This window comes from Pyrgilauda ruficollis, unplaced genomic scaffold, assembly GCF_017590135.1.
Source record: "Pyrgilauda ruficollis isolate IOZ18807 unplaced genomic scaffold, ASM1759013v1 scaffold48, whole genome shotgun sequence".
Classification (NCBI taxonomy): domain Eukaryota; kingdom Metazoa; phylum Chordata; class Aves; order Passeriformes; family Passeridae; genus Pyrgilauda; species Pyrgilauda ruficollis.
In genome coordinates this window covers 208,478-223,426 of record NW_024526377.1, presented here as the reverse complement: position 1 = coordinate 223,426, position 14,949 = coordinate 208,478, and the positions used below count along the sequence as shown (strand labels likewise).

General features: G+C 45.1%; 1 protein-coding gene across 44 annotated transcripts in view; it reads right to left on the bottom strand.

The window, feature by feature from the left end:
- EPB41 (erythrocyte membrane protein band 4.1) overlaps nt 1-14,949 on the bottom strand; it is a 95,037-nt gene that overhangs the window by 7,624 nt on the left and 72,464 nt on the right. For 23 of the 44 annotated variants that reach the window (XM_041479188.1, XM_041479197.1, XM_041479177.1 and 20 more), the window contains 3 exons: nt 13,330-13,365; nt 2,240-2,710; nt 919-1,047 (listed from right to left, as the gene is read on the bottom strand). The exons of 1 other annotated variant lie outside the window; for it this stretch is intronic. In XM_041479188.1, coding sequence (XP_041335122.1) covers nt 919-1,047; nt 2,240-2,710; nt 13,330-13,365 — 636 coding nt within the window. Of the gene's footprint in view, nt 1-918; nt 1,048-2,239; nt 2,711-6,320; nt 12,920-13,329; nt 13,366-14,949 lie in introns of those variants that run through there. 20 more of the 44 variants (XM_041479203.1, XM_041479205.1, XM_041479210.1 and 17 more) reach the window with 7 other exon arrangements.

The window sequence follows — 14,949 nt, the reverse complement described above, 5'->3', positions numbered from 1 at the left end:
AGGAGACCTCAGAGCCCTTTCAGGGCCTAAAGAGGCTCCAGAAGAGCTGGAGAGGGACTGGGGACAAGGGATGGAGGGACAGGACACAGGGAATGGCTTCCCACTGCCAGAGGGCAGGGCTGGATGGGATCTTGGGAAGGAATTGTTCCCTGGGAGGGTGGTGAGACCCTGGCACAGGGTGCTCAAAGAAGCTGTGGCTGCCCCTGCATCCCTGGAAGTGTCCAAGGTTGGACAGGGCTTAGAGCAGTCTGGGATAGTGGAAGGTGCTCCTGCCCACAGCAGAGGGCTAGAACTCGGTGAGCTCTTAGGTTCCTTCCATCTCAAACCATCCTGTGACTAAAACTTGTCTTAGTCTGAGGATTAATTTTAACCTCAGCAATGAATCCATGCCTGCATATTCTCTGCTTTGTAATATTGCTCCACTAAGATTTTTACTTTCCAGTCACCACACACCCACCGAGGTTGCATTTTATACAAAACATTTGGTGTTTAACAACCATTTCAGTCCTGAAAGCTAAGGATGACCAAATAATTTATAAACCAAGTTCTGAAGAAGGATAAACAGCCTCTTTGGATGATCTGGGAAAACAAGACAAAGCATTTATTGCAGAAAAAAGGCCAACTCAGGTTAACTTTGTACAGAGAGAGTCACATCCTGAAGCCACCAGTGGCTGAAGATAAATTCTGTTTGCAAGCACATCTTGAAAAAATAATTATTCTTCAGGGATAGCAAAACCACTGCTCCTCTAAAAATACCGATGCACCTGGAAATAGTGTCCACAGCATCAGTTAATGCCTGTGCTGCACCCAGACGTGCAGAGACAGGCAGGTGCTGCTGTGTAATCCTGAGGATTCGGAAACAAAGCATTAACTTGGGTTTAATTAAGCCTCTAGGAAATTTATCAGAACACACCTTACCTGTGCAGCTTCGTAGGTGATGGTCTTTGTCTCTGTGTGGACAATAGGGACCTCCTTTGTGGGAATTTCACTTTTGACGGCGCTGGACACGTCAGAGATGGTGACAGTCTGTGTCTTCACTAGCGGGGGCTGTGAGACAGGGTTAAAAACATCTTGTAAACAGCCAGTTCCCACCTCCACACCCTGACCGGGCTGCTGGCAAGTATTCTGACACTGATCTGATAAAAGTATTGTGAGAACCAAGGTCAGTCTGGAAATCTTTGGGTAGAAGTCTCTGGAACACACTGCTCCAAGGGCAGCGATCAGGTGTGAGGATTAGACAGGCAGCAAAATCCTCCAGCCCTTCCCCACACCATGGACTCTTGGTCAGCCCAAACCAGGCATTAAGGGTTTAATAGGTGTGTCACAACACCACAGACGCTTTCTCCACTGATTCTTAACTTTCTAATTACCAGAAGCTCACTGCCAGTTGCCAGGAGATGACCCTCATCTGCTGATGGCAGTGTCAGGATTAACACCAACCCTGGGTACAGGAAGACTTTATCACAGTTGAGCAGCTTTATCCTGACCTCAAGAGTAACACTGCATTATGAAAAATCCTCATCAGATCTTTAACTTTTATTAAATCAATGTCAGGTGAAACAGGAAGAAAAATAAGGGTGGAGAGAAATCAATTGTTCCAACACCTGATGATTATCCAGAAGAAGACAGAGTGAGTTCAGAGCCAGTGCTTTCCCAGAGGGCTTGATTTCTGCCACCATCCCCAACCCAGCCAGGTGCCACGGTGATCATTAGGGGGAAACAAGCATCTATTGAACCAAAAGCAACATCAACACTGGAGCAGGCAAAAATCCCTCCCACAGTGGGGAGCACAAAAGGACACACTGGACAGCACCTCAAATTTGCTCTGCTGGGCTGAGAGTCAGCCATCAGTCCAGCTGGGGCCAGCAAAATCCTTAAGGAGCTAAAATTACACGATTTTTGAGCCTAAATATTGCCTTTTCGTGGGAATGCCACAGGATGCTTCAATCCAAGAAGGGCATTGCACTGTGGCGACTGTATTTCATGCAAAGATAAATTGAGAGGGACTCGTATTTAATGCAAAGACAAACTGACAGTGGCTCATATTTAATTTAAAGATAAATTGAGAGGGGTTTATTGCACTGACTGCGGGAGATTCACCGGCTCATCAGCTCCAAGCACGAGTCCAAGCCAAGCAAACCCAACTCCTGTGTGGGTCTGTGGCATCTGCTTGCTGCAGTGTTTGGGTTCCCACTCCAAAGGTAGCTGGGGCGTAGGGTGCAGGAGCTGGGCTCACTACCTGGAAGCAGCGAATGAGCTCCAGCAGCCCGTTAGGAGCATCTGGGTTGGGACATTCACCATGTGGCTTTCTAAAGGCAAAGCTGTCTTCACCATCCTCTGCCACCTCCTCCTCCTCTCCTCCCCAGGGCTGCCGGGGAAGTGTGGCAGGGCTGGGGGGGGGCTCTGGCTCAGAGAGCTCCGAGTCCTTCTCCACATCCACACAAACCCCCTTTCCACATGTCAGGTCCTCCTCGCTGGCGGATCGTCTGGGAACCGCCTCCTCCTGCTCCTCCTCCTCTTTCTCCTCCTCCTCGCTGCTTAGGGAGGAAGCACCAAAGTGCCAGCTGGCAGAAGGCTGTGAGGCGGGTGGCACTGGAGTCTCACTAAAAACTACCGACTGCCTTGAGCCCTCCCACGCAAAGCCAGTGTTAAAACTGCTCCACTCTGCCACTGCAGCCACATCCTCTTGGGAGAGAAAGTCACTCATTTTCTAAAAAGAAATGGATACACAAAAAGGGCCAGAGAGAGAGAGAGAGAGAAAGAGAGCAGGGAGTTAAGGAGAGCAGGAGGTCAGAAGGCATCAAGGCAAAACATCAGGTTCTTATCATGTATCACATCTCCGGTAACACATGCAACAGTGGGGCTGATCACTGGAACACCTCTGTGATGTAGCCAATGCATTTACTGACACAGCCTTCCTGGTACATTAATAATCCACTCTCCTAAATTCTAAGGAAGTAATGTGAAAACTCTCTGCACCTAGAGGAAGAGCCACCACCGAGTGCTTTTTGCTCGGTTTGGAATAATTTCAGTGTGTCAATCAGTGTATCAAGAGTGGACTTGTGCACATCCAAAACTTCCATGGGCAACAAAACCCACCAAAACCATCCCGATTCTGCTTTTAACTCCTTGAAACTGTTGCCTCATTTTTTAACAAGATTTCCTGGGCAACCAAAAACCTGTAATTTGTGCTTAAAATGTGAGGCCTGAAGCCCGTGAGTTATTTGGTATGGTTTATTTTTTATACCCCAGAGGCTTTCACTTTGACTGACCTCCTCTCACGGCACAGCTTAATGGTAGAGTAGGAGCAGGAGCCGCTTTATGTAGGAACAAATAGATGCTTTTTCCTAGTATAACTTCAAGAAATTACTCTTCCCCCATTTTTCATGGTATTTTTCAGTTCTCTGTTCTTTATGATGCAGACCCGTTAGCTGTAAGATTTCTATTTACTAGAATTTCCAGCCTCTTGTGCTTGTCTTAAGTTGTTGGGATATTGCTTAGCAAAATGCATTTAATAGGAATGGAGGGAGAGCAATCAGCACTGAGATGGGCAGGTCAGACTGTGCTCACAGGAAAAGGCTATTTCTGAACCAAACCCACTTCCACATGTTTCTCCAAACATGGAGAAACTTGGAGACCTCAAGACAGCTTGCACCTTCCTCCCGAGGGCAGTTCCCATCTCTGCTCTGGGACAGGGACAGCAGCCAGGGCATGGTTGGAGCTGGGCCAGGGCAGCTCAGGCTGGAGATCAGAGCAAGGTTCTTCCCCCAGAGGGTGCTGGCACTGCCCAGGCTCCCCAGGGAATGGGCACGGCCCCGAGGCTGCCAGAGCTCCAGGGATGCCCAGGGTGGGGTTGTTGGGAGTCTGGGCAGGGCTGGGGTGGGACTGGATGATCCCTGCAGTCCCTTCCCATTCAGGATATTCTATGTTATCATATCCATATCCCACCCTCATTTCCTAACTCAAGACTCTACATTGCAATATTCCACAAAACAGAACATGAATGGGGTTGTCAGCTGTGTACAGCCATGTCTTGTTGGTTTAAAACTTGAATTTATATACTGCCAATATGCTGACCTTCCCTTAATTATAGATGCTAAACTTGCAAATTATTCATGGGACCTTGAGAAGACACAGCTCATCTTTTGGGGTTTAATGGAACATGTCTTAGGAGTGAGATTTCCTTATGTAAGAGCTGGAGCACTTCTCAGCCAACAGAAGAATCACAGATAAAACAAAGAAGATTAAGCAGCTACACAAACACTGATGTATTTAAAAGGCAAAAATCTGTATACAGTCAAAACAACCTCCCAGTTCCATTTCACAGACAGATAAAATAATTTGCATTTGGAAGCATCTTGTATGACAGATGCAAAAAGGAAGGGAGAGCTGGAATGAAGCCTGTGCCAAGTATTCTCATCACCAGTAGAGCCAAGTGCAGCAGCAAACATGCAAGCTGGAAAGACAGAATGAAATCCTGATAAGATCAACTGACAAGAAACACTTTTTGCCTTGCCTTCCCATTCCACTCATTATTATTAAGAAGATAAACTAATGGGAAGGTATTTGTTTCTAAATAAAGTTATCTATGTAAAATTCCTCCATAGGAATTTCAGCATCTGTTACAAGTTCTGATCTTATCAAGATTTGTTTTAAATTGCAAATGTCAAAGCATATCTATGTTTAGAGCTCAGATTTGCAGAGTTCCAAGCTCACCTTGAGACCCAGGAAACCTGAGATGTGCCTGGACTGCCAACTACTCATTTCCAGGGACATAGCCCCAAAACAGTGAGGCCTAAATCAAGCACAAAGCAGTCAAACACAGAGTAAATTAAATACAGAACAGGATGCAATGCCCCAGAAGAAACAAATTGACCCAGACTAAAGCACCACCCTTGAAATACAAATCTTTGTGCCTCAGAAGATACAGCTGAAGCATTGCAATGAAGTGACACACAATAATTCAGACTGGGGATAAATTAATAACAGGCTTAACTTCATGTTTGACACCAGTGGCCAAAAGGATTTATTTTTCTCAAAAAGTGGTTTTGTATAAATTGGTTTGCCTGCATTTTTTCAAGACTCTGCTGTTTTGGATCATGATCTATTTGTATGACTCAGTTGCCCTGTGTTGTTTGAGTGGATGTTTTTTTTTCATGCTGCTGCCTCTCTCTGTTGAATATTCCATTATTCCAATCCCAAATCAGACTACTATCCTGCAGAAAACTTAAGGAGAGCTAAAATTATGTCAACTGCCAGTTACTACTAAATAAAAATTGCTAAAACCATGAAGTTATAGTGCACAGTAACTGCCTACAACCACCACATGAAATACTAGGAATCCCAGCTGGTTAACACTTCCCAGTCCTGTTCTTTTCCAGTATGGCAATGGAATTGTTGACGCTGTTATTAGGTTATCCCCAAACAAGGATCCACAGAAGCTCACAGGCTTGGAGTGACTGTCTAGGGATGCACAAGGAGATGATGTCGTTTTGCAGCAAACCACACTCACCAGAGAGCGCTCCCAGATCAACTGATGCTCAATCTCACAGCTGGCAAAGCACTTGGGTAAAAAGTATTATAAAGCAGAAAACAAGAGATCCTTATTTTACAGTACCCACCACTGCCTTACCAAACTGCTTTGCCTTAAGGTAAAAGTTAAAAATGTTCAGAAGCTGTTCAAAACACCCTGGCATTGAAAAGGATGGACATTACCTATGGATTTGTGGTTTTCAGTGGATTTTCTCACTGTCATTGATCTGATCACAATGTCCTGACCAGCCTACTCAGACGATAGACAGACAAAAGAGATTTTGACCGAAAGTGAAAGTAATGCTAGAAAACACACAGTGTGCCCAAACCTTCAAAAGATTAAATTCTGTCATGAACAAGAATCCAATATATTACACAACACACAGCAATCACCTGTAATCGTTGCATTGATGTCTTGGTAATGTGAAACAACCTCAAGATCAAGACTTAAATTATCAAAATGAGATTGTTGGGCAATATGATTCCTCTGCCCACCCCCACTGGTCTCCTTCCCATCTCTTTTGTGGGCAGGTACTCTCACATGAAGGGCTCTTTATTCCAAAATCCCTCTGCAGAGAACAAAGTAGTGGCATTGCAAGAGCTGCCTTAGTGCAGCAGCAGCAGGTGAAAAGAGGGGATAAAGTCAGTGTATATAAATGCCATCAATTTTGTGCTGCTCATTCCACTTCCCTCATTCATAAATGAAGTGTCTTAGGTCACAAGATGTAGCTGGGGTTGTGTATTCTATTTCCACCTGTCAGAGCTGGGCAGTTCTCTGCTGTTGCTCCTGCCTTCCTTAACAGACTTTTCAAACCAAGACATGAAGTTACAGCTCTGTCTTGGTGCCACGCTCATCTCAGGGATTAGCATTATGAGCAGCCAGATCTGCCTTCCTGTAATCTCGAAAAACTTGGGACTTAAAATTGACTCTTGACACAACCTCAAAACACAACCTGAGTTTCAACCAGAAAAAACCCACCAGAAGCTTGTGTTATATCACTGAGCTGAGGAACAGGTTCATTAGGAATGTGGTTTCTTCACTTATAAAACCCAAAAGGAGCATTTTTGCCCACAGATTAACACACCAGGTGGGACAGAAGTTCTTGTAGCTGAGCTGTGCAGGACCTGCCTCACTTCTGCTCTCAAAACAACTTTCTGCAATTCATTTTTCCTACCACACAGTCTCCAGAATGAAGAGGGAGAAGGTGCTAGAGTGACATTAAGCACTTGGTAGAGGACTCCTGCAAACAAAGTGTGTTATAAACCAAGCTGGATTTAATCCCCAGTTGAATTTTTCTGGTCAGTTTGAGATCTTAGAGCTGCAGCCTTGTGTACTCCCTCTCCCCAGGAGCACCCAATCCACACTCAAGAGTGTCCAACAGACCCTACACACTGAATGCCATCAACAATGACTCAGTCTGATGGCTCCTGCTTTGAGAAAGGAATACTGAAGGTTAGTCCAAGAAGTCATTAACACAGATCATCTACAGTTTTTTGGTTAATAAGCAGTGGAAAGAAAGATCTGATTTGCAATAACATTTATTAGTGGATAAATGTACATATTTACAAAGAAAAAGCTGAGAAAAAATACAAAACCAAAAAAGTGTTCCAAAAGAGAGAATTTTAGGTAAAAAAGAAAGTGTTTCTAGTCCCCACAGGACTAGTCTAACAGGACTGTCTACCATTGCTAAAATATGCCAAAGGGGCCCAAACCAAGGCCCATCCTTCCCTCCAGCCCCACAAACCACAACAGATGCAAACAGAGACGCAAGAGGAATCACCTCTGTCAGGTTCTCCAGTGTCATCCACTAATAAGTACAGACCAAGGAGTTTCTGCATGAATCCATAACCCTTTCTTGGGCTGAATTTATCCAGAAAGCTTCCTCCCTTATCCTGCAGGTCAGAACAGGCACCATCAACTCATAACAAGGAAAAAAGAAAACCCAATAAACCAGTGAAACAATTCTCAGAGTGACAAATTACTAACACTGATGTGAAGTGAAAGACTTTGCCCATAACCATTAGGATCTGGATTTGATGATCCTTGTGGGTCCCTTCCAACACAGGGTATTTCATGATTCTAAGATAACCTTCCCAGGAGCTGGTGGTACAGCCAAGCCTCATTCCTCCAAACACAAACTACTTCCCTTGGTGCTGAGGAAATCCACCTCTACTGATTATTCAGGATAGGAGGGAGATATGGAATACCTACTCTTTAGGGTCATCACTAGTTACTGGACAAACCACAAGAGAGGGGAACCAGTCTTGGCTGAACACTGCCCTGACTGAGCTGCCCATGGAGAGTCCTCAGCTCACCTTCCATCACTCCCCGAGTGAGGCAGAAGGTGGGAGGAGATGCAGCCAACACCCTCATTTATCTGCTCCCTTTTAGCAGTCGAAAAAGAAAAAGGGATGTTGTTTTACAGCAATGAAGACTTCAAGCATCATCACACACAGAGCCCCACACCCAGCACAGCCTCGGAACTGAATCCAAGTTCCAAGCTATTGGCTCTGGCACATCTGCTGCTTCAGAATACTGGTTTCCACTTTTTCCTAAAGCAAGAAAGTACAAGAAACTCCTGTGTGTTTTAGGTGGTGTCCAAAAGAGCTGGAATCCGGGTAAGGAGATTCAGGAAGTGAGTGTGGAGCCAACCGTCAATATTGCGATGGGAATCACTGAACCCTCTACAGCTCCCAACAGGATCCTACACATAAGCATCAAAGAGCTGAGTGACCACATCACAAAACAATGGGCAAAACTGCTGGCAGACTTATCCTTCCTATGTCACCAGTGTGCCAGTCACCAGAATGCCATTTTCTGCAGCAGGTCACATTGAAAAACCAGGATTTCTCATGCCAACCTGGATGAGCTTACATGCTGCAGACATTTCCAGCTTCCCTGCAAGAGGGATAACTCAGCTCTCCATTGCTCATAGCCTGGCACTGCACCAGCCAGGCTGAACAGGGTGTGTGAATCCCTGTGTCAATGGGTGCCAGTGTCAGGGCAGGCAGCCAGGAGCTACTGGTGTTCCTAGCAAGTTTGTTCCTGAGGAAAATAGGAATAAAGTTCATGTATTGGTTCCTTTATAGATGCCCTGAGATCTCAGCCTTTAAACAGCACTAGAGCCAATCAGCTCTCCCTGTGCACAGGGATGACAGCAGGACCCATAAAATCCTCCTCTCGGTGCTGCATCCTGTGCTGACATCATGGGAAAAGGGGGAAACCAGAGCACCAAGGTGTAAAAGATATGGAATGTGCACAAACAGGATACAGAATGTGCAGGAATTAGAACTTACGTGGATGGCCATGGACTGTCACTCCCTTTGCATCACAAGCAAACAAGGAAAAAAGCAGAGGAGTGACTGGGAAAGGGGCTGTAGCCCAGTGGACACATCCCTGGGGTGTTGGACAGATGAGGTTTCTGTTCCTGCTAAGTTACAGGCTTCCTCTGTTAGGAGGGATCATATCTACCTGGATGAATATGGATAACTGGCCTCTAAACTGCCAGAGATACAGAAAGCATTTGTTCAATTTCTTTATACTCTGCAGTGATAATTGGTCTATAAATCCCAAAAATGTTCCTGAGCATTTTCAGAGTGTAAAGTCTCCAAGGTTTTTTGGTGATGACAACCAGCCTTATCTCAAGATTAAAAAAGAGAGAAAGAGACCACTTGAATTAAAGAGTTAAAGAACTCAGTAGAGGTGACAGAGTCCATCTCTCATCCCACTGAGAGAAGACACCCTGAGCACTCTGGCCTAAGGTTGCTCTGGACAAAAAGTTTTAGAATTCAGGTCCTTTTGAAAGTGGGTGGCAGAGCTATAGAAACCATGGCTTTGACAAAGCCACCACTGTGGCTTCCAAGTTCTTGTCACTGGATCAGAAACGCAGTAAACTCAGCAGGGCTCACTGCAGCATCCCAAACAGTGATCCCAAGCAATGGCTTTGGGAAGGAAGCACCTGTGTTCAAACTCCAGGAAATACGGACAGAAAATGGACAGAGAGATCCAAACAACTCCTGTTTCTTCACTCTTCATGCCAGGCTGGGGAGAACAAACAATCCCTGTTCTTCATCACAAATGTTACCATTTTGGGAAGGAGATGCAGGCAGGGAATGCCAACCACAAGTATCCCCTGACTTCTTCCACCCTGCATTTTCTGCACAGCACATGGCAACCCAGCATCCTCCCCCACTTCTCCTCTCCAGGGCCCACATCCATCTTCCTAAACTCCACACAAGATCTGCTGGAGTCCAAGTGCATTCCAAGGGATGCTCCAAGGATTCAGGGACACAGACTGCCAGCACCCTCCTTCACACCAGACTATGCCTGGACAACAACCCTCAGACTTCTACACTTCCTAGTACCAAAGGAGGACGACTGTGTATTAAAGGCAGTGTTTTAAAAAGGGAAGAATATTTTCCAATGAAAAATCAGCATCCTCACAAAACAAAGTCCTAAAGGCACAAACTGGTGAACTAATCAGACCAGGTTACAAGAGGAATTGGAAAGATTCCTGTGGGATTAAAACAAAGGGTTTCACTAGCAACCTAAGTTTCTGAGACAGCATTTAGAACCTCAACCTGTTCCTTGAGAGCAAGAGGTGGCTCAAGTGGCCCACGATAGCCCATGGACCCTCAGACCAGACAGCACATGCCTTATTCCTTCAAGTTTATCTGCTAGCTTCCTAACTAATACTGTTCACACAGATACAGATCTAGAAAGGGTTATAAATACAGGTATTTATATATATTCACACATTGTAGTCCATGTAATAAAGGCCTGGTCCTTTCTCTTCCATGCTGCTGGAGCAGCTGCCACCACTGGTGACATTGGGGGGATGTTCTCAGTGACTGTGTCCAGCCCAGTCCTCCAGTGGACACAGGAGAACACGGATTAGTGCTGAAAGGAGAAATGGGGGGCTCAGCGCAGCCCCATTGTTACTATTTACAGAAAAGAAACCTCTTAGACACAAAGTCCCACCTTCCCTCCAGTTCACAAACCAGCTCTGCTCAGTCCAGCTGGGCTGGAGCCCGCACAGCTCAGCCAGGATAACTTGGACAAAAGGGAGCATCATCCAGACACTTACATTGTAGGCAATAAACAACTGGCATGCAACAGTTTGGTTAAAGAAGCCAAAAACCATTGAGCGCTTTAACATTAGAAGTGTGTCCTGATGTGGCCAAGCCAACATGCCAACAGAGGGAATGCTCAAACAACAGGTAACTTCATCTCTGTGACCTAAGCAAACATACGTCAGTTAGTTCCACACAAATTAAATAAAACACATCCCAAGTGCATGAAGACCTTCAGATTAAGAAAAAATTATTAATCTGTGTTTACACTAAATATCTCCTTGCAATGAGTTTTCTCCTATAACACTATGTATTTTCTTGGATGTAAGAATAGGGGTGGAGAGGGAAGCTGGGATACTTTGTCACAGGCTTCCCCCACTAGAAAATGAAAAGCAGACCCTGTCCCTAAGTTATTACCAACAGCAGCAGTGAGAACCAGCACTTTTTATTTAAATGCCAATCTGAGTTTCCTAGAAACGTTAGTGTTTATGGATTAGATTCCAGTGTTCTTCCTAGAGAGTCAACCTCTTGTTGCCCACAGAGGCTGTGGATTCCCATGCCTGGAATTGTACAAGGCCAGGTTGGATGGGACTTGGAACAACCTGGTCCAGGGGAAGGTTCCCTGACCATAGCAGAGGGGGAATGAGTTGACCTTTATGGGCCCTTCCAACACCAAACCATTCCAGGATTCTGTGATTCAGCAGATTCCTGTAAAGCACATTTTAGACCAGTGTCAAATGTTCTTCAGCTTGTGAATATCTTACATTTAAAACAACAAGCTTAAAAGCAATTCTCCAGCAATTCCTGTGGGAAGTCTTCAGGGGCTTAGGAAACCAGACTCTCCTCTCAGGATTTCCTCCCCTCCATTTGCCCTCCCACAGCAGTTGGGAACACAATTCAAAGAATTTGCTTTTGCACCATAGGGAACTTCAGAATGGACCTGGCAATCCACGACCACTCCTGCCAGGTGCCATCGCAGCCACACAAGGACATACAGCAGGATTAACACGACAGTCACGGGGTGTCCCTCCCAGGGACAGCGATCTACGGAGATCAAAGACCAGGACAAAGAAGATGCAGCAGAGACTGCAGCCCAGAAATTCAGGAGCTTTGGTCTTGAGGTTTCAACATGACCCTGTTGCCACTCAGAGAAAGAGCAGCCACCAAACAGTCAGTGCTATGACCAGGAGAAAGGACATCATAAAGGGAATACGTGGAGAAGGAAAAACGCTAGAGTACAGCTGACACTTTTTGAGTGATTTCTGCTCTTCAGGGATTGCAATAGAAACCTTGGGAAGAGTTGCTTCACTTGCTGGCCGGGGAAAGGCTGTCTCAGTAGGTATCTCCTGCTCTTTTAGTTTGTCTTCATCCTGTACTAACAGAGGCCGTTCCCGTGTCTGCTTTCATGGTAGAAGATCAAGAAAGACAGAGAGAGATGAACAAAAATGACAGATGGAAAGTGCCCAAAATGACACTTGGAGATGTGCAAAGCATGAGGGCAGCTCTTCTCAACATAAAATAAACTGCCCTGGGGAGCAGAGCCGCTGGGGCCTGGGTCACACCAGCCCTGGAGCTACAGAATTATGCTACAGCTATGTTCTCTCTGCAGAGCTCATCAACATCTGCATCAGGATCATGGGTGTTTGGTGCCTGCCCTCCCAGAAAAGTGGATGCCCAAAATCTTCCAGAGTGTTTTGGAATTGGAATGGTGAGAAAAACATTTGAAGCATTTGAAACGGGAATGGTGCAGTACAAAATGTGGTCTCTGACAGCTTCCTAATCTACAGTGCCCTTAAAACCCAGCATTTGGAAAATCCAATGGAACAGCCAGACTGCAGAGCAGATACAAAATGCTTTTCCAAAGTTCTGACCAGAGTATCAAAATTTCAATTGGTTTGAAAATTCTATTGAACAAGTGAAAAACTGTAAATCTTAGAAATCCCACGCATGGAATGGGCAGGGTGGCAGTAGAAGCAGTGCAAACTCCTGGAATTTTGCTCTGTGTTTTAGCATTTTTGTTTCTGGAGTCTAAAGAATGATAAAAACCCAGAATGAGTAAATCAGCACACAGGACCATGCAAGGGCTTGAGCACTTCTGCTGAAGAAAGGAAAGATTGTGGGAATGTTGCTGTTCGGTAACTCTACATCCCTTTAGTTTGCCAGCCCTGGTGAAACCCAAGTGTACTTAGGAGAGGAAAAACTTGGCTCTAAGCTCCCTCAGCTGAGCCAACCTCCGCTGGTCAGTGCGGTATTTTGGGACTGGTTCTTTGCACACCCCTAAGTGGTGAGAATTCGGGAGAAAGTAGCTGGGAGACTGGGCAGCAAAAGAAAATATAAAATGCAAGAGTAACATGATCATTAAAACAACAACAACAACAAAAAAAAAAAAAAAAAAAAAAAAAAAAAAAAAAGGAAAGAAAGACAACATAAAAAGAACAGGGAACAGTTAAATTTTCAGAATTGTTTTTGTCCCCGAATACACAGTTATATTGGTCATGCAGCTTTTTCGAACCAGCCATGCACCAAAATAAGCAAAAATTGAAAGCTGCAAAAGCTGCAGCAGTGCGAAAGTCCTCTGGGTGTGAGTTATGAAACTACTTCATATAGCCAAAAAAAAAATGTTATCTAGCAGCTGCTGTTGAGTTTTTGCTCGGTGCCATTGCAATAGCAAGTCTGGTTCAGAAGCACAGATCAGAGCAGCAGCTTTAGCTCAAGCCCACCAACCTGTCTCTCAGAAGATGGGACAGTGACTTTCTTGACCTGGACACACAAAGCGTGTTAAGGTTCAGTTGTCTCATAACAAAACATATAGGAATAGCAGAGAAGTGGCCCTTGGCAAAAAACCCTTCAGCCACTAAGGCAGGGTGAAAGTATCATCATGAACAGGAGCAATGGCTTTGCACCATGATTTACAATCCTTAATTACCATCTGATTTATGATCCTTCAACACATGCAGGTGAGGGAAAATTTTCTCCCCGGTCAGTGCCTGGGGAAGATGCATTTCCGGAAGTTCATAGCAGGACATAGCAACCTCAGAGTGAGATCATTTCAAAAAGGACCAGATTAAGAAAGAATTTCCAGAAATGCCAATCTAGGGCTGACACCAATTCTGCAGTGCTGCAGACTCACTGCTGCCTTAGGTGGGACAAGCCCACACCATCCAGTTATGGTGACCAGCAGCCTTCCAAGGTCTCAGTGTGGTCTCCTTGCAAGAAATTCTTCATAAAAAGCAAGAATAACATTCTTGAACTGCAGCTGTGGAGCTTGAGAGCCTCTGCTCTGTCACACTCACTAGGCACTGTAAGCAGAGCTCTGCTGCCCACACTCCTCAGGAATCTATGCTGAGGCTCAGCCACAGAGGGTAAAGTCTACCCATGTGTTAAACAGGGTAATCCTAATGACAGGCTGCCCACAAAGGCAGTGGCTGCCCCTGGATCCCTGGAAGTATTCAAGGTCAGGCTGGATGGGGCTTGGAGGAACCCAGGACAAGCAGAAGGTGCTCCTGCCCATGGCAGGGGTGGGACTGGAGGGACTTTAAATGCCCTTCCAATCGAAACCATTCTGAGATTCTGTAGCAAACAGCCCTGAGTAAGTTCATTTTGGGGATCTCATTTTTCTAGTAGGCAAAAAAAGCCCTTTAGCTGTCCTGGCTTTACTCCAAGCTTTGAGGAGCCTGTAGTAAATTTGGTGTTAAACCCCTTGTACATGTTACAATTATCCTCCATCCACTGAAAGATTATTTCCTGATTAATAAGTATCTGCCTTGTTTGAACATGAAATACTAGTTCATCTACATGGCTGTGGGAAGGAAGGGGAAAAACTGGGCTTTCAACCAAGAGGATCTTCAATTGCCACCACTAGCACTCAGGATGCAATTTTTCTGTTGCAATAAAAATTGCATTTACCACTTAAAAGACTGATTACCACAGGCATTAATTATAGTTTTACTCACAGACTCCAAATCTGAGCCAGTTACCACCAGTATGACAGAGAGGTGTCTGTTAGCCAAGAAGAAACCAGCTGGTGACTGGTTTTTCCTTGAAAAATTACCTTTTTAAGGAAATTAGCAGAGAAACTGTGAGTGTATGTGGTTACCAACACACAGTTCCTGGAAGGAGGGAGATTCTCATCATATTTGAACAGCCCTGCTGTGGCCACCCAAGGAATCTTCTCAAAGCCTCCACAGCAGATCAGCACCTGGAGTTCCTAATGCAAGTCTAAACCCAATGACATACCAGATTAACTGGAGAATAAAGTGATTTTGGAAAAATCATCCCATCCCAGTTCTTCTCCACTGGGTTATCTGCAATGTTATCTCTGAAGTAATAATTTAGGTCTTTGGA